Consider the following 25516-nt stretch of genomic DNA (forward strand, 5'->3'; position numbering starts at 1 on the left):
ATGAGATTCTCCAGGCAAGAATACTGGAGTGGGTTGCCATTTCCTTTTCCAGGGGATCTTCTTAAGAATTTCGTTTTGGGGACAGAAGATGATGCAATCAGAAGCGAGATTCCAGCCCCAGATCCAGGCGCCAGGAGGCAAGGAGATGGAATCCGGGCCTCGGACGGTGCGGGTACATCAAAGGAGGCCTCATGGGACCTCCTGGCGACCCCAGCGGGGACCAGGACAGGAGCCAGGCGGAGATGGGTGGCGACCAAGTCTGGCACGGGGGGGCGTGGCTGAGGCGGGGCAGGGGGCATGTTGGAGGGGCAGGGGCGGGGCCGGGATCAGGGGATGGGGCGGAGGTGGGTCGCGGTCGAATCTGGTACAGTGGGGCATGGCAGAGGCTGGGGCAGGGGCGGGGCCGGGGCCAGGGCAGGGGGCGGGGCGGAGGTATGTCCAGTCTGAAGGCAGGGGGTGGGGCCGAGCTCGACTTAGGTAGCCTTGGTGGCCCGCTGCTCCAGTCTGGCCGCTCGGTTTTCGTGCATCTTGCTTCGCTTGGTTTCCAGTTGAAAGATCGCCATGGCGCTGCGTGCGGCCGTGTTCGACCTGGCCGGGGTCCTGACTCAGCCCTCGATTACCAGTTTCTGGGATCGCGCCGAGGAGGAGCTCGCGCTGCCCAGGTAAGGGACCCCGCGTCGCTGCCAGTGCTCAGAAGCCTGCGTGGGTTGGTCCGGGCGGCTGGGGCGCCACTCCTTGGAGAAGTTGCTTTTCGAGACTCCGCAATTCCGATTTCAGATTGCTTGCTGTAGGGAGAGAGCGCTGGGTGGAAGGTTAGAACAATTACTCGGCCCTCAAATACCACTCTGTGTAAGTAGATCCACTGTCTTTCTTTTTTTTTTTTTTTTTAACTTTATTTTACTTTACAATACTGTATTGGTTTTGCCATACATCAACATGAGTCCGCCACGGGTGTACATGTTGAGTGTTTAAAGCTCTCTGAGGACTCCAATGGCACCCCACTCCAGTACTCTTGCCTGGGAAATCCCATGAACGGTGGAGCCTAGTAGGCTACAGACCATGGGGTCGCGAAGAGTCGGACACGACTGAGCGACTTCACTTTCACTTTCATGCACTGGAGAAGGATATAGCAACCCACTCCAGTATTCTTGCCTGGAGAATCCCAGGGATGGGAGCCTGGTGGGCTGCCGTCTATGGGGTCGCACAGAGTCGGACACGACTGACGTGACTTAGCATCAGCAGAAGGACTCCAAAATTGACCTTTATATTGAAATCTTTTCTTAAAGTCAGAGAAATTACTCCCTGAGGTGTCTGCTGCCCACTTTCTTCTCTGTAATGGAATGGGCTCGGGCTTTCCTTGTGGCTCAGCTGGTAAAGAATCCGTCCGCAATGAGGGAGACCCGGGTTCGATACCTGGGTTGGGAAGATCCCCTGGAGAAGGGAAAGGCTACCCGCTCCAGCGTTCTGGCTAGAGAATTCGATGGACTGTATAGTCCATGAGGTCGCAAAGACTCGGACACGACTGAGCGACCTTCAGTTCACTTAGAGAGCTGCGCTGAAGGTTTCCAGAGGAAAATCCTGTGTTTGCACAATGTTAACAGCAAAGCAGAAACGGCCCCCAAACCTAACTACTGGAAAATGGTCAACCAGGAAGCGTAACCAGTAACCGCAGTGTTCAGGATGGAATTTCAGTGACGTCAGAAAATATCTGTTATAATAAGTGCAGAAAAACCAACCCACCGAATGTACAATTCTTTATACAGCTTGGAAACTATGGGAAAACTATTTCAACTATGGAAAAACAGCTACATGTTGAAGATGCCTGAAAGAAATGTTCCAAAATATCCTTGTGGCTGCACCAATTTACATTCCAGTCAATAGTGCAGGCAGGTTTCTCATTCTCCACATCCTTGCCAAACATGTTATTGCTTGTCTTTTGATAATAGCCATTCTAACAGATGTGAGGTGATATCTCACTGTAGTTTTGATTGTCTTTCCTTGAAGTCCTTTTAACCATGGGATTGTTTCACTTTTTTTAGCCTGTAAGTTGTATTATTATTTTTTTTAAAGACGTAAAAAGAGAGTAAGGTATGTCGTATGTTTATACCTGTGACTTCATCAGTTGGGGAGAGAACATGACTTGTGAATGTACAAGTCACAAGAATACTTGTCAGTATACCAGTGCATATACTTGAGAGTATATCTGTGAGTACACAGGTCACAGGTAGTCGTTTACAAATGTACAAAATTTCAGAGTCCAGAGTGCTAACCATTACACAATGGAACCCACAAATGTACAAAATTTCAAACAGCACTGAACTTTGAGTCTGACCCAGGTTAAAAATCTCAGTTCTAACACTTAGCATTGGGCCACCTTGCTTAACCTTACTTACTCAACTCAACTGAGACCTTAGTCTTAAAATACCTCCCCTCAAATTTCTGTATGGGTTAGATTAGATGACACGTAAAATAGGTGGGCCACTGTGTTCCTGATCCATTTTTTATTTATTCGGTTCTCATGCACAGGGAGAGCAATGTATTGGGATGTTCTGTTCATCCAGTGTGGCACTGACTCACACACTATTTCCGTGCCCGTGGTGAGGATTGTTCCCAGTAGTCACAAAACACTATAGCAAAGCTAGCTGACCCCGGAAGTCAAAGTCCATGACTTTGAACTTATTAGCCTGTGGACAGAAAATGGAAGTGCCTCTTCACTTTTTCTTGTTCCTCTCTACATCCCAGACATCATCATGCTGCTAAGTCGCTTCAGTCATGTCCGACTCTGTGCGACCCCATAGACGGCAGCCCACCAGGCTCCCCCGTCCCCGGGATTCTCCAGGCAAGAACACTGGAGTGGGTTGCCATTTCCTTCTCCAATGCATGAAAGTGAAAAGTGAAAGTGAAGTCACTCAGTCATGTCCGACCCTCAGCGACCCCATGGACTGCAGCCTTCCAGGCTCCTCCATCCTTGGGATTTTCCAGGCAAGAGTACTGGAGTGGGGTGCCATTGCCTTCTCTGGACATCATCATAGTTGATACATAAATCATTTAGGCAAAACCCAGGGTTTTATTTGTTTATTTATTTTATAATCTTTTGGCAGCAAAATCTGACCTGGCTTCACTTGGTGGCAAGTCTGATCTGAACAAGCATGAGGTTATTTATCACTGTTATCTCTCCTACTACTGTAGATAATCACATGTGCATGTGGCTTGTGTTCTCAGTCATGTCTGACTCTTTTGTGACTCCATGGACTATAGCCCATCAAGCTCCTCTGTCCATGGGGTTCTCCAGGTGAGAATACTTCAGTGGGTTGCCATATCCTCCTCCAGGGGATCTTCCCAATCCAGGGATTAAACCGGCATCTCCTGCTTCTTCTTCATTGGCAGGTGGATTATTTACCACTTGAGCCACCTGGGAAACCTCAAATAGTCACACCTTTCACTATAAATATATTCATGAGTTTGATTACACAGGCTGCCTCAGGCCCTCCTGGAGATGTTACTTAATATATGGTATATCCCCCATTTTACCTTTACAGTCTGAAAAATGCAGACACATTTATGAATACATTGGTTAGTAGGTAGGTAGGTTGATAGACAGGTAGGTTTAAAACAAACAGTAGAATTCTAGTACATGTATTGTTCTAGGTTTTAACTTTTTATTTAATCTTAACCATTTTATTTCATTCAGCAGTTGGATGTCTTTTTGTTTACACAGACCTACTTTTCTCTTTTTATCCACTCCATAGTATTCCACAATATGCAAGTTACATAATTTATTTAACCATTTTCCCCTGTTGGTGGACATTTATTTGTTAGTGGTCACTATTACAAATAATGTCACTGTCATATTTCCATAGGGTAGTTTTCTAAAAGTGGAGTTGCCAAGTAAAAGCAAATAGTATTTACATTTAAAATATCAACTGATTCTGCCAAGCTATTCTCCAAAAAATGCTGTACCTGCCCTGACTATGCTTGAGTAGGCCAGCCCAGATCATCCCTAAGGTGGAGATGACTCTCTTGAACTTTTGCCAGACATAGAGGGAAAAACGTTATCCTGCATCAGTCTGCATTTTCCTCTCTGCTATTCATTTTTATTGGTCATCTGTATTTTTTTCCCCTTGGTATTTACCTTTTTATACCATTTGCCCATTTTTGCATTTGATTGTCACTTTCTTCTTGATTTCTAGGAACTTTTGATTTCTACCATGATGTTTTATGTTTTTTACTTACCATCTCTTCTGCTACTTCTTTTTAAAAAAATATTTATTTATTTGATTATGCCATGGCATGTGGGATCTAGTTACCTGACCAGGGATCGAACCCAGCCCCTAGCTGTGAAAGCTTGGAGTCCTAACCACTGGACCACCAGGGAGTTCCTGAAATTGTTTTTTTTAAAAAAGCTTTTAAGGCTATCTTTTGTGTAATTTCAGTGGTATTTTAGACAGAGAGAGGAACAGATAAGTGCCCAGAGTGGTGTCTTGGTACAATCCCCTCTTTCAATAGCATCAGAGCTGTAAAGAACAAAGTTCTTGATTTAGGAGTCTTAAGAACGGCAATTCAGGAGAAACAAATTTGGGTAAAACCGAGAGTGTTTTGGGGAAGAGAAAGAGTCAAGGGCTTATTAAGGCAAAAGCCACGAGGCTGTGCTCTGATTCGAGAAAGGAAATAGTTGCCCTTTGGGGAGGGAGCCTGAGTTTCTGGCAGGTATTCTGATGTCTTCTAGGACAGTACGTAGAACAATACATGGTCTCACCTAGAATGAGACTTACATAAGTCACGTGTCCTCAGCAGCCTCCTGGCTCCATTCTAGACCACTCACTTATTCATTATTGATATTGCTCAGTCATTCAGTCGTGTCCAACTCTTTGAGACCCCATGGACTGCAGAATGCCAGGCTTCCCTGTCCTTCACCATCTCCTGGAGTTTGCTCAAATTCATGTTCATTGATTCAGTGATGGTATCCAACCATCTCAATCTTGGTTGCCTCCTTCTCCTCCTACCCTCAGTCTTTCCCAGCATCGGGGTCTCTTCTGGTTTTCCTTTCACACTATTTTAATCAGTGAATAACGTTGTGTGCCTTATAACTCTACTGCATAAATGTTTGTGCCCTTTGTCAGTATAAAAGTTCTCAGTAGGTATACAATTTTTCTAAAGCAGTTGTACCAGATTCTGCTCCTACCAGAAATATAAGAGAGCTATAGTTTCTCCACATTGTCATTAGTACTTGATGTCATTCTGTTTAAATTTAGCAAATCTGGTGGGTTTATGGTGTTATCTCATGGTTCATTTGTATGGTTTTTAGCCCTTGTATTTTAATTTTTACAATGTTGTGTTGGTTTCTGCCATACAACAACTCAACTCAAATCAGAAATAATTATACTTGTAGGCTCTCCCTCTTGAGCCTCCCTCCCTTCCCCCCATCCCACAGAGTGAAATAAGTCAGAAAGATGAAAACAAATACATATTTATGCCTAAATGTGAAATCTAGAAAAATGGTACTGATGAATCTCTTTGCAGGGAAGGAATGGCAACACAGATGTAGAGAATGGACCTGTAGACATGGAGGAGGAAGGAAAGAGTGGGACGAATAGAGAACGTAGCATCAACATATATACACTATTGTGTATATGTAAAATGGATAGTTAGTGAGAAGTTGCTATATCACACAGGGAGCCTGGCCTGGTGCTTTGGCACCATGGCTTTAATTTGTGTTTTTCTGATGAATAATGATGTTGAGCTTCTTATTAGGTGCTTACTGGCCATTTGATAATTCTCTTGAATGAGATAGTTGTTTGTTATTATTTCTTTTACACCATTTCTTTGCTCTTCTCAGGATTTTTATTTTGATCTATCTTTAAGTTGGCTGGAAGTCTTTCTTGTTTTTTTTTTTTTTTTCTTCCTTCCAGGAAAGTCATGATGGCAAACTGCTATATTAGCTTTCCCTGCCTGAACCTGGTCTGTGTGGGTCTCAGCTTAGCAATAACCAATGTTCTGTTTAGGCCAGTCCTCGAGGTTCTTATTGTGATTACAAGACACCCTTCAGCAGTAGCCATTGGGGAACTTAGAAAAAAATAAAGGTTTATTACTTATGAGACCCAGAAGTTGCACATCACACCTGGGGCCACATAGTGAGGATATGAGGAGAATGAGAGCACCTGGGCCTGGGTTCTGCTTTTATCAGGGTTCAGGATGTGGGCCATGGTTTCATGGGCTCACTCTTTATTGGTGAATTTCAAACAAGAGCAGGAATTTAAAGCATGGAAATAGAACAAATAGCCCATTTGATCAGTTATGAAAATCAACCAAGATCTCTAAAACAAAGGTGTCTCCTTGGACATAAGTTGTCTGGGGATAGACTTGGGGGGCATTCTTTCTTGGCATCTTTTTATCTCAATGTCTAGTGTGTATTACTCCACCATTTTCTCACATTAAAAGCTGCAAGCATAGAAGGCTGTTGTCAGTCTGAATTGTTCTTCTTTTGTGTATAGTCTTTTTTTTTTTTCCCCAAAATGTTGCCTTGTTAGACTTTCTTATCCTAAGAATTGAAACATTTCCCCACTCTCTATCTGCTGTGGTTATTTTTTCATTAATTTTTACTGGTGAACACTTTTTTTTTTTGGTGAACACCTTTGATTTAAGAACTCAGATTTTTCTTTAGCCTGGAAACATCTTCTCCCATTTTTCCTTTGACTATTGCTTTCTGATCTTCCCTTCTATGATTCTTCTTGTTTATTGAAGGAATTTGGCCTCCATAGGCCTTATCTTTTTGTACATTAATTCTTTTTTTTAACTTTTTAAAAAATTGAAGTATAATTACAATGTTGTGTTAACTTCTACTGTACAACATAGTGAGTCAGCTCTGTGTATAAGTATATCCCCTCCCTCTTAGACCTCTTTTCTCATCCTCCACCTCTCTAGATCATCACAGAGCACCAAGTTGACCTCCCTGCTTGCACATTAATTTTAATTGCTTCATCATTTTACTCTTTGTCCTTGGAAATTTTGTTGGGTCTTTTGATTCACTAATTTCATTTCTGTGATAGCCATTTCACTGTTCCCTGCTTTTATTAAGCAACCTTAAAATTTGAAAGTCATGCTTTCCGGTGCCAACAACTTATCTCCAATTGCTTCACTGAGACACCAGTAAAAATATTGCCTCCTTTTGTTTTATAGAGTTATCAACCTCTTCTTCTTGTTCAGCTACAGTCTTCCTTCATTTCCTCTTCTTTCGCTGCCGCTGCTGCTGCTAAGTCGCTTCAGTCGTGTCTGACTCTGTGCGACCCCATAGATGGCAGCCCACCAGGCCCCTCCATCCCTGGGATTCTCCAGGCAAGAACAGTGGAGTGGGTTGCCATTTCCTTCTTCAATGCGTGAAAGTGAAAAGTGTAAGTGAAGTCGCTCAGTCGCGTCCAACTCCTAGTGACCCCGTGGACTGCAGCCTTCCAGGCCCCTCCGTCCATGGGATTTTCCAGGCAAGAGTGCTGGAGTGGGGTGCCATTGCCTTCTCCGTCCTCTTCTTTTACTACCCCCAGTTTCAGGCAGCAAAATCAATTTTCCCTGTGCTTTTCCATCTCACTCATCCAGTGTGTAATAGTTATTTATTTGTTGCCTCACTTGTTCTCCTAGGAGCTCCCTAAGAATATATCCATATTTTTTCATTTTTCTATCACAGCACCAGACACAATGCCCTGACGCCTTAGGTCCTCAATGAAATATTGTTGAGTTGAACTGTGTGTTGTTTCTTAAAAGTGGGTGGCAGCTAAGAAGGGCATGAGGGATCTTTTCGAGGTGATGTACCATGCTGTGCTTAGTAATTCAGTCATGTCTGACTCTTTGTGACCCCATGAACCGTAGCCCACCTCTGCCCATGGGGATTCTCCAGGCAAGAATGCCCTCCTCCAAGGGATATTCCCAACCCAGGTCTGGATCGAACCCAGGTCTTCCCCATTGCAGGTATATTCTTTACCATCTGAGCCACCAGGGAAGATAGAAATGTTCTAAAACTGCAACACAGTGATGTTCGTACACCACTACAAAAATTACTACAAGTCATTGACTTGTACACTGAAAACTTGTGAGTTTGATGACATGTAAGTATAATTTAATAAAGTCATATCTGACAAAAAGACAATCAGTGGCACAGATGTGCCAAAGCCATTGTTAATGTTGGAACAAGGCTATAAATAGTAGGGATATATATTTTTTTATCTTATGTCTTAATGTTAATCATTGTTACCTGCAAGAGGATTAGTTGGGTAAAGGTTGTTGACTTATCAGATATGAAACTCCCAGATATCTGTCCTCTTAACATGGAATGTTAAATATTAATACTTTCAACTGGGTTGCCAATTCCATTCCATTCTAAGTTTTTGCCTAGAGCACTATACTAAGAAGGACTATAAATCAGTGTCTGAATGCAGTGGTATAGGATGTGATGGGTTAGAAACATCGGCCAGGAATTTGAGGTAACAGAGTTGTATGTGCCATCTGCTAACTGTCTGCTGTCACCCAGCCAGCCATGGGAAGTGAGAAATTATCAAGAAAATGGAATGGAACCTTTTGTTTTGTAATGTAGGAAAGTAAGAGGGTAATGACCTGGTCTCTCTCTGTCTGCCTCTCCTCTGGGCCACATACACAGGATGAACATGAACCAATGTATTAATCAGCTAGGGTTACCGTAAAGAAGGACTACAAACTGGGTGTTTTCAACAGCAATTCCAGAAGTTAGAAGTCCACCATCGAGGTGTCTGTCCCCTACCTGCTACTGTGATGAAGTCATTTAACCGTTCCCAATGTTTCTTTGTGTCTTGCAGAGGCTTTCTGAGTAAAGCTTTCCTGAAAGGAGGCCCAGATGGTCCCAGCACCCGTGTGATGAAGGGAGAGATCACATTTTCCCAGGTGCAGTGATGTCTCATAGACCCCCTTAAGGAGATGTTCTGTGCCTACACACCCATCTTCCCCCACTACCCATAAGCTCTGTGAGGGCAGGACCACATCTTCTGCCTCATCCATTTACCCCTTATAACACTTAACTCACAAGACTGGTGTGGAGACATTTCAGGCTGGTTTACTGTCTCTTTGAGCCAAACAGAGGGGCATGCCCCAGTGACTAGGAAATTCCCCAAGCCCTTGAAGATGTGTGCCAGGGAATTACAGCAGCCAGGGTAGCTTTTTCTCCCCCTTAAGCTGTAGTTAAATACATATCACATGAAATTTACCGCCGTGATCATTTTTAAGTATACAATGCAGTAATGTTATGTATATCCACATTAGGTAACCAAATCCACCATCCATCTCCAGAACTGTTTTTTTTTTAAATTTTAATTTAATATGTTGTATTTTCTTTCTTTCTTTCTTTTTCGGTCACATGGAATATGGAATCTTAGTTCCCCCACCAGGGATTGACCCTACACTCTGTGCTGTGGAAACTCAGAGTATAATCCTTTGGACCACCAAGCAAGTCCCAGAATTCTTTTTTATCTTCAAAAACTGAAACTCTATACCCACTAAACAGCAACTTCCCACCCCTCCTTCCCCCCAGCCCCTGGCAACCACTATTGCATTTTCCATGTATACTTTACATGGGCTTACCTGGTGGCTCAGATGGTAAAGAACCTGCCTGCCTATGCAGGAGACCCGGGTTCCATCCCTGGGTCGGGAAGACCCCCTGAAGGAGGAAATGGCAACCCACTCCAGTATTCTTGCCTGGAGAATCCCACATGCATAGAGAGAGGTGCCTTGTAGGCTACAGTCCCTGGAGTCACAAGGAATAGGGCACAACTGAGGTAACTAACACTCATGCAGTATTTGTCCTCTTGTGACTGGCTTATTTCACTTTGCATGAAGTCTTCAAATTTCATCCATACTGTAGCCTGTGTCATCATTTCCTTCTTTCTAAGGGTGAATGGTATTCCACTTATGCATAGACCACACTCTCTTTATCCATTCATCTTTCAAAGGATGTTTGGGTCTCCTTTTAGTTATCATGAACAGTGCTGCTATGAACATGAGTGTACAAATATCTGTTTGAAACCTTGCTTTCCGGTTTTCTGGGTATATATCCAGAAGTGGGATGGCTAGATCATAGGGCAGTTTCACTTTTTAATTTTTTGAGGAACCACCATATGATTTTCCATAGTGGCTGCACCATTTTACATTTCTCTGCAACACACCCTAGGTTACCAGTATTTCCATATCCTTGCCAACTTATTATTTTCGTGTTTTTTTTTTTTTAATGGTAGTCATCCTTAGAGTAGTTGTTTTCAGGCCAAGCCACTGGGTCAGAGGCAGTTTTGCTAATTAATAACTATGTGATGGGTGGACTTTGGAATCTAGGGACAGAATGTGGGTCACAGTTCCCACTTACAGATGTGTGAGCACACCATGTCACAGAAGCTCTCAAAGTCAGTTTTGCCATCTATAAAATGAGACAAATAACACTGTCCTTCTCCTAGGCTGTTATGAAGATTGAAAAGTGCTTAGCACAGTGCTTGTCATGTAATAAGTGCTTAAGAAATAGTAGTTATTATTATTACTACAACCTTGACTTTTAAAATTTGTAGTGTATGCATGCTCAGTCGCTTTTGTTGTGTCCAACTCTTTTGTGACCCTGTAGGCTGTAGCCCACCAGGTTTCTCTGTCCATGGGATTTCCCAGGGAAGAAGAATGGAGTGGGTTGCCATTTCTTCCTCCAGGGTAATTTTCCCATCCCAGGGATAAAACTCGTCTCCTGCTTGTGCTGCCATTTTTTAAAAATGCCACAGACTAGGTGACTTAAACAACAAAAATTGATTTTCTCAGAGGTCTAGAGGTAGAAGCTCAGGATCAAGGTGTCAGCAGGGCCGGTTTCTCCTGAGGCCTCTCTCATTTGCTTGCAATTGGCCTCCTTTTCCCTGTCCGGACACTTTGGTTCTTCTGTGTGTATCTGTGTCCTGATCTCCTATTCTTTAAAGGACACCCATCAAATTGGATTAGGGCCCCCAGTGACCTCATTTTACCTTAGGGAAGTGAGTGAGTGAAAGTCACTCAGTTGTGTCTGACTTTTGGTGACCCCATGCACTGTAACCCACTAGGCTCCTCTGTCCGTGGGATTCTCCAGGCAAGAATATTGGAGTGGGTTGCCATTCCCTTCTCCAGGGGATATTCCCAACCCTGGGATCAAACCCAGGTCTCCCGCATTGCAAGTGGATTCTTTACCATCTGAGCTACCTTAATGATTCTTTAAAGACCCTCTTGTCAACGACATCACATTCCAAGGTCCTGGGGTTTAGGACTTCAACATGAATTTGGAGGAAACAAAAGTAGGCTCATAATAGGGATATTTGAGTAGTTTCCAACTGGGAGCTCTTGGGAATATCACTGTTAGAACACTTTGGCTCATGTCTTTTGACATGTGTAGACAATTTCCACTGGGTATGTGTATATGATGCTGGGAAAGATTGAGAGCAGAAGTGAGAAGGGGGAGGCAGAGGATGAGATGGCATCACCAACTCGATGGACATGAGTTTGAGCAAACTCTGGGAAATAGTGAAGGACAGGGAAGCCCACTGTGCTGCAGTCTGTGGGGCTGCAAAGAGTCGGACATGACTGAGTGACGAACAGTAATGTGTCCAGGAACAGATCTGGTGGATCACAGGCAATGCATGTGTTCAGATTAAGTACGTGCTGCCCAAAGCTTTCCCAAGTGGTTGCACCGACTGACAGTCCCTCATCAATTCACTTTTGCAGTGGGTGCCGTTCATGGAAGAAGACTGCAGGAAATGCTCCAAGGACTCTGGAATCTGCCTCCCAGAGAATTTCTCTATAAAGCAAACCTTTGAGAAGCTACTTTCAGCAAGAAAGATCAACTATCCCATGCTTCAGGCAGCTGTCACTCTCAAACAGAAGGGTAAGGATCCGATACTGGCCATTCTCTGAGCTAATTGCAACAGACCCACTGGGAAGGTCAGGTTGTAGTATGCTGAAATGTGATTTGAGATCAAGAATCTTCTGGGCCTAGATGGAGAGCTATTCTTCAAACACAGCTTCAAAGCAAGTTTTAGGAAATGGCCAAAATAAGCACTATCAGAATATCTGGAAGAAAGAATTTTGTTTAATTAGCAATTTATGCCTCATGAACAAAATTTTCTCCCTACCATGGTACCAGTAATGACCTGAATGACCCAACCTCTTGTCACAGTGATTATAAAACAAAGCCTTTTTATTTTGTTTTGATTGTGCCATGAAACACAGAAAATCTAAGTTCCCAACCAGAAATCAAACCCTCACCCCCTGCAGTGGAAACGCAGAGTCTTAACGACTGGACCACCAAGGAAGTCCCAGAAAACAAGGCCTTTTAAGCAACCATGATTTTCTCAACCTCTTCACGTCACAGTGGTTGAGCTATATGAGCTGGCTGACATGGATTCAAGTGGTGTCAAATAGTCCCGGACATGAGGTCATGTCCATTCAATAGGCATTTATTTATTTATCACAGAAATTTTAATTGTTAATTACAAAGATGATTTAAAATATGGAAAAATGGTTTAGACAGGAGGTTAAATAATAAAAGCAGAATGGTAAAACTGTCAGAACACTAAGATTATACTTATGTAAAAATGTAGTTGGGTATAAAGAAGGAAAGGGCTTCCCAGGTGGCACTAGTGATAAAGAACCCACTTGCCAATGCAGAAGACTTGGGTTTGATCACTGGGTCAGGATGATTCCCTGGAGGGAGAGCATGGCAACCCACTCCAGTATTCTTGCCTGGAGAATCCCATGGACAGAGGAGCCTGGAGGGTTACAGTCCATAGGGTTGCAAAGATTCAGGCACAACTGAACACACACACACACACACAAACAACACATACACTAACAAAGTTTGTAGTAACGTGGCCTTGGAGGAGGATGGAGGGTTGGAGTGGTAGTCAGAAGGTGGGATTCTAGGCCTTGCTTGGCTCTACCTGTACTGTGTGGCTCTGGGCAGGTTAGAATTTGTCTGAGCTTTCATTTTCCTGCTGGTAAAGATGGGATGGTAAGGCCTACCCTGCCTGCCCTAAAGGTGTAAGGATCAAAGGGGCTGATGAAAGTTAAAACACTTTGATCAGATGAGCTGACAAATGCCACAACTTCTTGCTCTGCAATTGCAAGGAATGAAGGGATGTATCATCTCCATCCAAAAGCCCTTGGTACACACCATTAGCTGGATCTCATGTCTGCATCAGAAGGGGTGGATGGGTAAAGATGGTGCTTTTCCAACTTGTCAGTTGAGAAGCCAGGCATCAGGAGATTGATGTAAGTGAGCAGAACCCTGTTTGGCCCCATCTTTGGGACTCCCTCAGTGGGACACCCAGAGCTTCTCAGAGCAAAGTTCTGTAGCTGGCCGATTCACTGGCACCTTCTTGCTTAGGATTTACAACCTGCATCCTCACCAACAACTGGCTGGATGACAGCGCTGCGAGAGGCAGCATGGCCCAGATGTTGTGTGAGCTCAAGCCACACTTTGATTTCCTGATTGAGTCATCCCAGATTGGAATGGTCAAGCCTGACCCTCAGATCTACAAGTTTGTGCTGGACACCTTGAAGACCAGCCCCAGTGAGGTACGTGGACACTGCCTTTCAATGGAAAAGAATGTTCTAGAGTGATTGCAATCAAGAAAAATTGAGGGACCTTCCCTAGAGGGTCCAATGGTTAAGAATCTGCCTTCCAATGCAGGGGACACAGGTTCAGTCCCTGGTTGGGGAACTGATATCCCACATGCTGTGGGGTAACTAAGCCTGAACACCCAGGTGGAGAGATCCCAGGTGCCACAACTAAGACTTGATGCAGCCAAATAAACAAATAAAATTTTAAAACATTAAAGAGGTGTGAACAGGTAGGGGACACCTGGGACTTGGCTTAGTGGTCCAATGTCCAGTGGCAGGAGCGACTTCTCCCAGGCCAGGACTTCCAAAGGGTTTTCACCTGCCCCTTCAGTCTAGGAAGTTCTACCAGAGATGGGCCTCTGGTTAATCTCTGTGCCTCTTGCTGGACCTGGGTTAAAACAGGCATCATTGTCCAGACCATTCAGAATGGCTTCCCAGGTGGCGCTGGTGGTAAAGAACCCACCTGCCAATGCAGTGAGACTTCAGAGATGTGTGTTCAATCCCTGGGTCGGGAAGATACCCTGGAGAGCTTGGTTAAAATAGTCATTATTGTCCAAAGCTGCCAGACCAGCTGCCTGCATTTACCTATAAAGAAAGATAGACTCTGGGAGACTTTCCCAAGACCACAGGCTAATGTCACCCAACCAAAGGCTGTACAGGAAGGGGATCCAATCCTACAGGAGTCTCCTTGTAGGCACCCCCACACCCCTAACTCCTGCCTTCATGCCGTGTCTAGGTTCTCTGGTCTAAAATGTTGTTTTTGTTGTGTTTCACTACTCTATTCTCCACAAACGCGGTTGGCCCAAGACAAAATTCCTCTCTGACACTTTCCTGTTGGCCCCTTTCACCCATAAGCTGATTGTTGTGACACACGGACTCTCTAGTTGTGGCGTGCGAGCTCAGTAGTTGCAGAGGCGGACTTAGTTGCTTTACAGCATGTAGGATCTTAGTTCCCTGACCAGGGATCTAACCAGTGTCCCCTGCATTGCAAAGCAGATTCTTAACCACTGGACTACCAGGGAAGTGCCAAAGGATCTTTTTTTTTAAATTTAAATCAGATCTATTCAGAATTTATATAGGGAATAAGTGAAGGAAGGAATAACTTTTCTTCCCCCCAAACAGTTGAAATATTTAATCTTTTAAGTAATCCTTTTCCTTACCAACTGGGCATGACACTTTTATTAGAAACTAAATTCTCATTTGTGTATGAGTCTATTCCTAGACCCTTCTATTTCATTAATATGTTTATCTCTTTTCTAGAACAAAACTTTTTCTTTTTACCTTTTATAGCTTCATATTTTATGAAACCTTTTATTATCTGACCTTATTATAGGTCTATTCCAAACATTTTTTGGAGAGGGTCTATTCATACATGTTGATTTTCCTAGATGAATTTTAAGTTTCATCTGGTAAGTTTATATGCATCTTTCATCTTCTTACAGTTTCAGATTCAGGGAACATGTGTATTTAACTGTGTGTTTATATGTATGCTTACATAATTAAATTAATTACAAAATTAATTTTAAGAATGAACAGTTACATGGAGGGAAAAATAACTCAATATTTTATCAATCTGATCATGAGATTACTAATCCTTTTTTTTTTTCTTTTAAGATTTTCTTATATGGACCATTTTTTAAGTCTTTATTGAATTTGTTAACAACATTGCTTCTGTTTTATGTTTTGGTTTTTTGGCTGAGATGCTTGTGGGGTCTTAGCTCCCTGACCAGGGTTAGAACCCACACTCCCTACACTGGAAGGCAAAGTCTTAACCACTGGACTGTCAGGGAAGTCCCGAGATTACTAATTCTTAACCTCAGCCACCGTCCACATTGTAGCATATTTCAGGCTAGTGGCCCTCATGCTTCAGTTTTGCTTTGATCAAACTAACGCTACCATCCATACTGTTTGCATTCAGGTGGTTTTCTTAGATAACTTCGAAACTAATCTGAAGCCAGCCCGTGAGATGGGGATGGTCACCATTTTCATCCACGACATTGATGTGGCCCTGAAGGAGCTGGAGAAAGTAACCGGGGTGCAGGTAACTTTCCATCTGTACCGAGTCGGATTTCCTTTCACTTGCCTGTGTTTAGCCACACTCAACAAAACACATGGAGTTCCAGGCAAGGACCTCCTGGGTGGAAGACTGTTACCCTTCCTGTAACCAGCATGATGTCTGTGATGAACTTCCTATTGCCTTCTCTGCAGTCAGCAAACAGAGAAAGGATGCTCAGAGAGCAGGAATCTATATTGGTCAGAGGCAGGGGACCAAGACTAGAGCAAGGCCCTCAGAGTCACACATTCAGAGTAAATAATGAGAATGTCACTGCTGGGTCCTCCCCTGCGGTGGTCAGGAGCTCTGTTCTCTGATCTGCCAGGTGATGCTTCTGGAACTCGGGCATAGTGGTTTGGTTCCACCTGGGTCACACCCTCTTGGCAGTCAGAGGGAAGGCCCCAAAGTTAATCTGTTCCTTTCTTAGGAGACAGAGAGGCCCACCAAGATGCTGCTGGGGGCTGCTAGAGGTTAGCTTGCTCTGGCAGAAAGGAGGCATCTTTTGTTCTTTTAAAAATATACTTATTTATTTGGCTGCATCAAGTCTTAGTTGCCACACACTTTCTTTCTGACACTTATTATCACCAAATATGTGGAGGTTTTTCCCCACACCAAGCAGTCCTCTGCTGTTGGGATCCTTTAATGCACCAGAACCTGGTGGTCTGGCGTCGACAATAAGAAAGTGAAAGAAGGAAAGAGGCTGATATTCCCCGGGTTACACAGCTGGCCTTCGCACTCCAGGGAATAAGCCAGAAATAGAGAGAGAGAGAGAAGAAAAGACATGGGGACCCAAGTCTGATGGAACAAGGGTGCTTTATTGAATTCTGTGTGACTATATATACCATATTACAAGGTAGCTTCTTCAGATAAAGATCAAAAGACCAGGCTTTACAAGTTACCAAGGAAACAAGGAGCAGTAGAGGCCTTAAGGCCAAAAGGCAATCCATATCAAAAGAGGGTCGTAGATAATCCCTTTACCAAATGGAAAAGCTAATGCAGGAAATCCTGTGCGAGAATCCCATCTCTTTGACCTCAGTCCTGGGAGTGGCTTGCCACTCCTCTCGCTCCTATCAGGAACTCATAAGGAACCGAGGGTTCAAGAGAGATAGGAAACAGCACACAGGAATCCTACTGTTGAACATTCCCTGACAATCTGCCACATGACCTGGGTGGCCTACAGTTTAACTTAGTTCTGACACCATCTACCTGGAGAGGGTATCGGAGCTCACAGGTTAAGGGCTCAGTCTGACAAGACTGACCCCTCGACTTCAGATGCCAACCCCACATTCAGGTTGTCACCCGTGCTTCCAACTGATTGGCTATAAATTGGAGAGTCTCAGAACCCCACCCCCCAAATCTATTAACTTGTCACAGTGGCTCACGGAAATCAGGGAAGCACTTTTGTTTACCAGTTTATAAAGTGTTATTCGGCCTTTCCTGGTGGCTCAGTCGGGAAAGAATCTGCCTGCAATACAGGAGGCCCAGGTTCGATCCCTGAGTTGGGAAGATCCCCTGGAGAACCCTAACGCTAACCAGTTTATACAAGAATTTAATAAAGGACACAGATGAACAGCCAGATGAAGGGAGGCACAGGGCAAGATCTGGGAGGGTCCCGAGCACAGCAGCCTCTGTCTCCCTGGAGTTGTGGCATGTTACCCTTTCAGTGTGGATTTCACCAGCCTAGAAGGTCTCTGAACTCCATGCTCCTGGAGTTGGGTGGATGTTCATGGAGACTTTCTCATGTATGCTCGATCAATTATTAACTCTACTTCCAGCCCTTCCTCCCTCCCTCCCCTTCTAGACGTTGTGGAGGAGGGGGAGGTAGCTGAAAATCCCAAGCTTCTAATCCTGGCTTTGTCTTTCTGGTGATGAGCCCCGACCCAGGAACCCACCCAGAGTCACCTCATTAGAACAAAAGATGCTCTGAGCACTCTTCAGTTCAGTCCAGTTCAGTCACTCAGTCATGTCCGACTCTTTGTGACCCCATGGACTGCAGCATGCCAGGCCTCCCTGTACATTACCAACTCCCAGAGTTTACTCAAACTCATGTTCATTGAGTCAGTGATGCCATCCAACCATCCTCTGTCATCCCCTTTTCCTCCTTCCCTCAGTCTTTCCCAGCATCAGGGCCTTTTCCAGTGAGTCAGCTGTTCCCATGAGGTGGCCAGAGTACTGGAGTTTCAGCTTTAGCATCATTCCTTCCAAAGAACACCCAGGGCTAATATCCTTTAGAATGGACTGGTTGGATCTCCTTGCAGTCCAAGGGACTCTCAAGAGTCTTCTCCAACATCACAGTTCAAAAGCATCAATTCTTCGGCGCTCAGATTTCTTTATAGTCCAACTCTCACATCCATACATGACCACTGGAAAAACCATAGCCTTGACTAGATGGACTTTTGTTGGCAAAGTAATGTCTCTGCTTTTTAATATGCTGTCTAGGTTGGACATAACTTTCCTTCCAAGGAGTAAGCATCTTTTTATTTCATGGCTGCAATCACCATCTCCAGTGATTTTGGAGCCTAAGAAAATAAAGTCTGCCACTGTTTCCATTGTTTCCCCATCTATTTGCCATGAAGTGATGGGACCAAATGCCATGATCTTCGTTTACTGAATGTTGAGCTTTAAGCCAACTTTTTCCACTCTCCTCTTTCACGTTCATCAAGAGGCTTTTTAGCTCTTCTTCACTTTCTGCCATAAGCGTGGTGTCATCTACATATCTGAGGTTATTGATATTTCTCCCCACAATCTTGATTCCAGCTTGTGCTTCTTCCAGCCCAGCATTTCTTACGACATACTCTGCATATAAGCTAGATAAGCATGGCGACAATATATAGTCTTGACATACTTCTTTTCCTATTTGGAACCAGTCTGTTGTTCCATGTCCAGTTCTAACTGTTGCCTCCTGACCTGCATACAGATCTCTCAAGAGGCAGGTCAGGTCGACTGGTATTTCTGTCTCTTTCAGAATTTTCCACAGTTTATTGTGATCCACAGAGTCAAAGGCTTTGGCATAGTCAATAAAGCAGAAATAGATGTTTTTCTGGAACTCTCTTGCTTTTTCAATGAGCACTCTTACTACTTAAGAATTTATAAGGGCTTAATGAGCTCTGTGCCAGGCACCAGGGGCAGAGACCAAAATACATTAATACATTTTCCTATCTCTTACACAGTCATTGTAGATCCTCAGTAACAGTGGTGCTTCCTTTGCACAAAGCATGTGGTGAAAACAAAGCCAGACCACAGTGGTGCTGTGAGGGGTCTTTTGCAGGGAGTTAAGAGTGGCTCAGTAGTAAAGAGCCCACCTGCCATTTCAGGAGACTCAGGTTCCATTCCTAGGTCTAGAATATCCCCTGGAGAAGGAAATGGCAACCCACTGCAGTTTTCTTGCCTGGAGAATCCCATGGACTCAGAGGAGGCTGGTGGGCTACAGTCCATAGGATCGCAGAGTTGGAGAAGACTGAAGCAACTTAGCATAGCAGACACAGCACAATGACTTCACAACGTTAGAGCGTCTCTCCCAAGCTTGATTTGTCTTTCCGCAAGCCCAGAAGACTTGTGCAGCAGAGAAGAAAGCGCCAAACCTGGATTTAGAGTGGCCACTTGCTGGTCCCACTTACAAGATTTATCCCCTCATCACATCTGAGTCACACACACCAGCCTTGTTGCAATAGGGAAAGTAAGCTATGTCCCACTTGTCCTCCTAAGAGCCATGGGGAAGGTGTAAGGAAAAATGCTAATCATTCCTTTTTAAAGAGGGAAGTGCCTTTTATCTGTCAGAAAGGCTATGGGAATCAGTCATGAGTGGGCTTTATAAGCAGGACAAAAACATGGGAGAACCATGTGTTTGTAGGAAACCCCCACCTTCCCCTTCCATGGAATCAAGGAGACATCCCCTAGTGTGTGACCTGGGAAGTTGGGGACACATTAGAAAAAGGACTCCAGGGTACACTGGCCCTGGGGGCTGTCTTGACTCCCTCATCACTGTCAGAGGTATGCAGTTACCTATCCCTGCTACCACACCCTGGGTCCTTTCTGAACACTGCATAGGTGGAGACCCATCAGTCTCACCCTCTACAGATTCCCAGGCAGACTCTTCCATTTTTAAAAGGAGGTCAGTTTCACAGTCTACTTCCTCCATTATTTGCATGTGGATTTTCACAGGTCTGGTGGTCAGACCACACTCTTCTTTTATTTTTCATGCATTTAAAAAATCTTTTCCATGAGCTTCCCTGGTGGTGCAGCGGTAAAGAATCCTCTTGCAATCCAGGTGATGTAGGTTCAATTCCTGGTCTGGGAAGATCCCCTGGAGAAGGAAATAGCAACCCACTCCAGTAGCCTTGTCTGGGAAATCCCATAGACAGAGGAGCCTAGTGGGTTACAGTCCATGGGATCGCAAAAGAGTCAGACACGACTTAGCGACTACACAACAGCATTGAATATAGTTCCCTGTGCTATATAGTAGGGCCTTGTTGTTTAATCTGTCTTATATATAATAGTTTGCATCTCAGTTCAGTTCAGTTCAGTCGCTCAGTTGTGTCCGACTCTTTGTGACCCCATGAATCGCAGCGCACCAAGCTTCCCTGTCCATCACCAACTCTCAGAGTTCACTCAGACTCACATCCATCGAGTCAGTGATGCCATCCAGCCATCTCATCCTTGATCGTCCCCTTCTCCTGCCCCCAATCCCTCCCAGCATCAATTTGCATCTACTAATCCCAAACTCCCAATCTATCCCTCTCTTCCCCTCACCCCCACCACCGGCAACCACAAGTCTCTTCTCTTTGTCTGAGTCTGTTTCTCTTTCACAGATAGGTTCATTTGTGCGTAGAGTCTACCTATAAGTGACAGTATGGTATTTGTCTTTCTCTTTCTGAGTTGCTTCTCTCAGTATGATCACCCCTAGTTGCATGGGCCATACTCTTTTGTCTGCTACCCATTGGCCAGAATTCAGTTACCAGACTCCACTGACCCAAGGGGAAATGGAGGGAGTGAAGCCTGGCTATGACCCGAGGGGAGAGGGGGCCAGTAGGTCAGTCACGTCATCGGCTCAGGAGGCCATGGCACAACTTGGGGCTCTCTTGCAATACTTTGTGAACTCAGAGGTCTTGTGGACAGAAGCAGAGCCATCTCCCTTACTGTGTGTCTCTTACTTTCAGCTTTTCCAAACCGCAGTCCCCCAGCCCATCTCATGTGATCCAAGCACCGTGACCCATGGATACGTGCCCATAAAGGTGAGTCCATGCACTCTCGCTATCAGCCGAGTCCTCTCCAACCAGCACATGTAAGACGACTCATGAGACATTTGTGAACTCTCCCGGGGAGCTGCACACCCACTATTTACAGGGAAAAGGCCTTTCCCACAAGCATCCAGCTTCCCTGGTGGCTCACTGGTAAAGAATCCACCTGCCAATACAGGAGATATGGATTTGATCCCTGGATCAGGAAGATCCCCTGGAGAAGGAAATGGCAATGCACTTCAGTATTCTTGCGTGGGAAATCCCAAGGACAGAGGAGCCTGGTGGGCTATATAGTCCATGGGGTCAAAAAAGACTGGACATGACTTAGCAACTAAACAACAACACAGCAAAAGTATCATTCCTCAGAACTTGACAACAGACGTGGGCCAGTGTGATCAGACTCCCACCGAACAACAGGCCACGTGGGGGCCTTGCTCGGCCTGCACAGCCTGTGTGTCTGGCCCTTAATTTCATTATTTCATCTGGCGGGTGTGATTGGGGCCTTCCTTTGTGTCAGGCATGAGCCAGATATGAAGGGTGCAGGGAGGCACAAGACCTGTACTGGGGAAACTGCAGGGAAAAGAAAAACAGGGAGATGGCCAGTTTTAAGCCCAGGGATCAGGGCTACGGCAAGACCAAGGCCATGTGCAGAGGGGCCCTGACTTCCGACCCAGTCGGCATACAGGACAGGGCTTTGGGACATCTACTCAGGTCCATTTTGGGATCTTTCTTCATTTAGCACTGTTACAATTTAACTAAGAAATCAAGTATAGCTATGGGTTAGCTGACACACACAAAAAAACCCCAACAGTTGCTTTGGAGCCAGAAAGAACCAGTTAGAATCCTGCTTTGGCACTTACTAAGTCTGCATATATGTGTACGTTTCTTAATGTCCCGAACCTCAGTATACACAGCTATGTGACGTGATGGTGCTAATACCTGGTCTTGGTGTTCTTGTAAGGATTAACTGAAATATCCTGTGTTGATCATGGGGTGTAGTGCCTCATGCTCCACAAAGAAGAGAGCTGAGGACAAAGAGAGCAGGTGTCCTGAGCTGTGGGGTCTGGGACCTGGGTGGGTGGTCGGGGGGGTGTGCCTGATGCCCTGGAGGAGCGCCACAGGGATATTCAGGGAGCATTTGCTATTTGCTCGGCACCTCAAGAAATAACCTAGATGAATGGAGGTCTTCCATGACCTCGGGGCTGTGTGGTCCGCAGTCTGCCAGGAAAATATTTCCCGTGGTGACATCATCGCATGTGGCCTTCCTGGCAGTGACTCAGGTACTCAGAATGGGCGCTATGGAGATGGAGAAAGTGACTAGAATGTAATTGCTGGGGATGAGGCTCAGTGGCGAAGCGGGCCTCAGAGAATGAGTGGGATTTGAACAGTGAGAAAGGGCATTTCTGGTGAGCATCAGTGAGTGTGGTCCTGGGTACTCCTGGAGTGGTGAAGGTTTCATAAGCTCCCTCCAGACCTCATCTCTAATACTGAAGCAGCATGAGGGCCTCCTTGCCTGGGGCGTCTCCAACCCAGTGGACAGTGTTTGTTCTCATAATCCTCCTGATGTTTGCATATCCAGCCAGTTTCAATAGATTCCTATTTGACCTTGAAGGAGTATGATTCAGAGCTGCCTAACCACCTCCTCTGGCCTCACCCCAAACTTAAGGACTGGAGTAGTGGCCTCTGGGGATCCCAGACTCTGAGGGTACTGTTGCCTTGATGCCAATGAAACTCAAAGTGGGCTAATAATAGATCCCTGATTTCTGGCTTAATGACAGTTGTGTTAACAAGTCGTTCAAAGAATGGGAAAATGCATGTGTTTGCTGAGCTACTCAGCTAGAAGAACAAACCTTTTGGTTAAGATCCATTAAGAACAGAGGGTGGTTAGGATCATTTGACTGGACAACAGCACTGTAATATTTTTCAATATAAAGGAGTATAGAATTTAAAGTTCAATTCTCGGAAAAGGAAATGGCAACCCACTCCAGTATTCTTGCCCGGGAAAATCACATAGACAGAGGAGCCTGGTGCGCTATAGTCCATGGGGTCATCAAAGAGTCAGACATGACTTAGCGACTAAATAACAACAATTTTACATATAAAATTCAAGTTTTACAAATTAAAGCATATTAACTGTTGCCTAAACAAAAAAGTTCAATTCCCTTTCTTTGCCAAGTACTGAAGGAAAGACTATAGAACATATTCTGATCAAAAAAAAAAAAAGGACTATTGTCCATGAAATAGTTTGTGAAACATCAGCCTGATGTTTTCTTGAGCAAAATAGCTCATTGGGAATTATGAGTGAAACTTCCAGTTTGGAATGCCCACCTTGGAGTTGTATGAGATGCAGTGAAATAGAGTCATTCCAAGTAGATTTCCGTAAGATGGAGCTTATTTTTTTTCATTTGTTTCCATTAGAAATTTAAAGATATGTATTTTGAGGGGGAAATAAGGTGCTTTGACTATATACTGTTTTAGCTTTTTTGCTTAGACCCTGCTGTAATGGTCAGGGTAGGCTCGGTGCTGTAATAAATAGCCCCACACTTTCAGTGGCTTGACTCCCAAGTTTGTTTCTGTCTGGCAGCGCAATCCAGTGTGGTTTGGGAATGGGCTGTCTCCTCACAGTCATTCAAGCTCTCAGGCTTCTTCTTTTTGCATGTTCTTCCTTCCTCACGGTCCAGTCCATTTGGGTACAGATAGGAAAAGCAAGGGGGAACCAGGTGAGAGAGGTTCATGGCCCAGATGGAACACAGGGCTCTTGCACTCAGACAGCGCTGGCTAGTCACACGGCCACACCCACTGCAAGGAGGTTGGGAGAGGCCTGGAAAATGTCAGCAGAAGCCAAGGAGTAGAGAAGAAGGTGGATTTTTCAGCCCAAGCAGTCTTAGGCACACCTGTGTAGTCCACAAAAGACCAGAAGTATAGCAAAGCTGGGGAAAAAATTTAATATTCAAGAGACAAACAGCTTTTAACGGAACAATCACGGTGTTCTGCACCTTCATGTGAATATTATGCCCTGCACAAGATCAGCCCCCAGTTTACTTTATTTTTAATTAATTGATTGATTTTATTTTTGTTCGTGCCGGGTCTTTGTTGCTGTTCGAGGGCTTTCTTTAGTTGCAGCAAGCAGGGGGCTGCTCTGTAGTTGCGGAGCTCAAGCTTCTTGTTGCCGTGCCTTCTCCTGTTGCAGAGCGTGGTCTCTAGCGCAGGCTCCAGTTGCTGCCGCTCTTGGGCTCCAGAGTGCAGGCTCATTAGTTATGGTGCACGGGTTTAGTTGCCCCGTGGCATATGGTACCAGGAACCCTGACAGGATATGAGGGCCTTTTAGGGAGGAAGGCAAAGTCAGTTTGTTTTCCCATGTTCACTTCAATTCAGTTCAGTTCAGTCATTCAGTCATGTCCAACTCTTTGTGACCCCATGAACCACCACAGGCCAGGCCTCCCTGTCCATCACCAACTCCTGGAGCCTACCCAAACTCATATCCATTGAGTCAGTGATGCCATCCAACCATCTCATCCTCTGTTGTCCCCTTCTCCTCCTGCCCTCAATCTTTCCCAGCATCAAGGTCTTTTCAAATGAGTCAGCTCTTCGCATCAGGTGGCCAAAGTATTGGAGTTTCAGCTTCAACATCAGTCCTTCCAATGAACACCCAGGACTGACCTCCTTTATGATGGACTGGTTAGATCCCCTTGCAGTCCAAGAGTCTTCTCCAACATGACAGTTCAAAAGCATCAGTTCTTCGGCCCTCAGCTTTCTTTATAGTCCAACTTTATAGTCCAATTCTCACATCCATACATGACTACTAGAAAAACCATAGAGGGACCTTTGTTGGCAAAATAATATGTCTGCTTTTGAATATGCTGTCTAGGTTGGTCATAACTTTTCTTCCAAGGAGTGTCTTTTTATTTCATGGTTGCAATCACCATCCGCAGTGATTTTGGAGCCTAGAAAAATAAAATCAGCCACTGTTTCCACTGTTTCCCCATCTATTTGCCATGAAGTGATGGGACCGGATGCCATGATCTTAGTTTTCTGAATGTTGAGCTTTAAGCCAACTTTTTCACTCTCCTCTTTCACTTTCATCAAGAGGCTGTTTAGTTCTTCCTCGCTTTCTGCCATAAGGGTGGTATCATCTGCATATCTGAGGTTATTGATATTTCTCCCCACAGTCTTGACTCCAGCTTGTGCTTCTTCCAGCCCAGCGTTTCTCATGATGCATATAAGTTAAATAAGCGGGATGACAATATACAGCCTTGACATACTTCTTTTCCTATTTGGAACCAGTCTGTTGTTCCATGTCCAGTTCTAGCTGCCTGCATACAGATCTCTCAAGAGGCAGGTCAGGTGGTCTGGTATTCCCATCTCTTCAGAATTTCCCATAGTTTATTGGGATCCACACAGTCAAAGGCTTTGGCATAGTCAATAAAGCAGAAATAGATGTTTTTCTAGAACTCTCTTGCTTTTTCGATGATCCAGTGGATGTTGGTAATATGATCTCTGGTTCCTCTGCCTTTTCTAAAACCAGCTTGAACATCTGGAAGTTCACAGTTCATGTAATCCTGAAGCCTGGGGTGGAGAGGTTTGAACATTACTTTACTAG

At 44.7% G+C, this 25516-nt stretch overlaps 1 protein-coding gene across 1 annotated transcript in view; it reads left to right on the forward strand.

The window, feature by feature from the left end:
- The first annotated feature begins 453 nt into the window (after positions 1-453).
- The window catches only part of LOC120866098 (bifunctional epoxide hydrolase 2-like), a 64811-nt gene continuing 39748 nt past the window's right edge, over positions 454-25516 (forward strand). Inside the window, exons 1-6 of the mRNA XM_040243596.1 lie at positions 454-662; positions 8817-8901; positions 11731-11890; positions 13391-13581; positions 15545-15667; positions 20836-20910. Coding sequence (XP_040099530.1) covers positions 562-662; positions 8817-8901; positions 11731-11890; positions 13391-13581; positions 15545-15667; positions 20836-20910 — 735 coding nt within the window. The 5' untranslated portion in view covers positions 454-561. The remainder of the gene's footprint in view (positions 663-8816; positions 8902-11730; positions 11891-13390; positions 13582-15544; positions 15668-20835; positions 20911-25516) is intronic.

Source organism: Oryx dammah, unplaced genomic scaffold, assembly GCF_014754425.2.
Source record: "Oryx dammah isolate SB20612 unplaced genomic scaffold, SCBI_Odam_1.1 HiC_scaffold_1, whole genome shotgun sequence".
NCBI lineage: Eukaryota > Metazoa > Chordata > Mammalia > Artiodactyla > Bovidae > Oryx > Oryx dammah.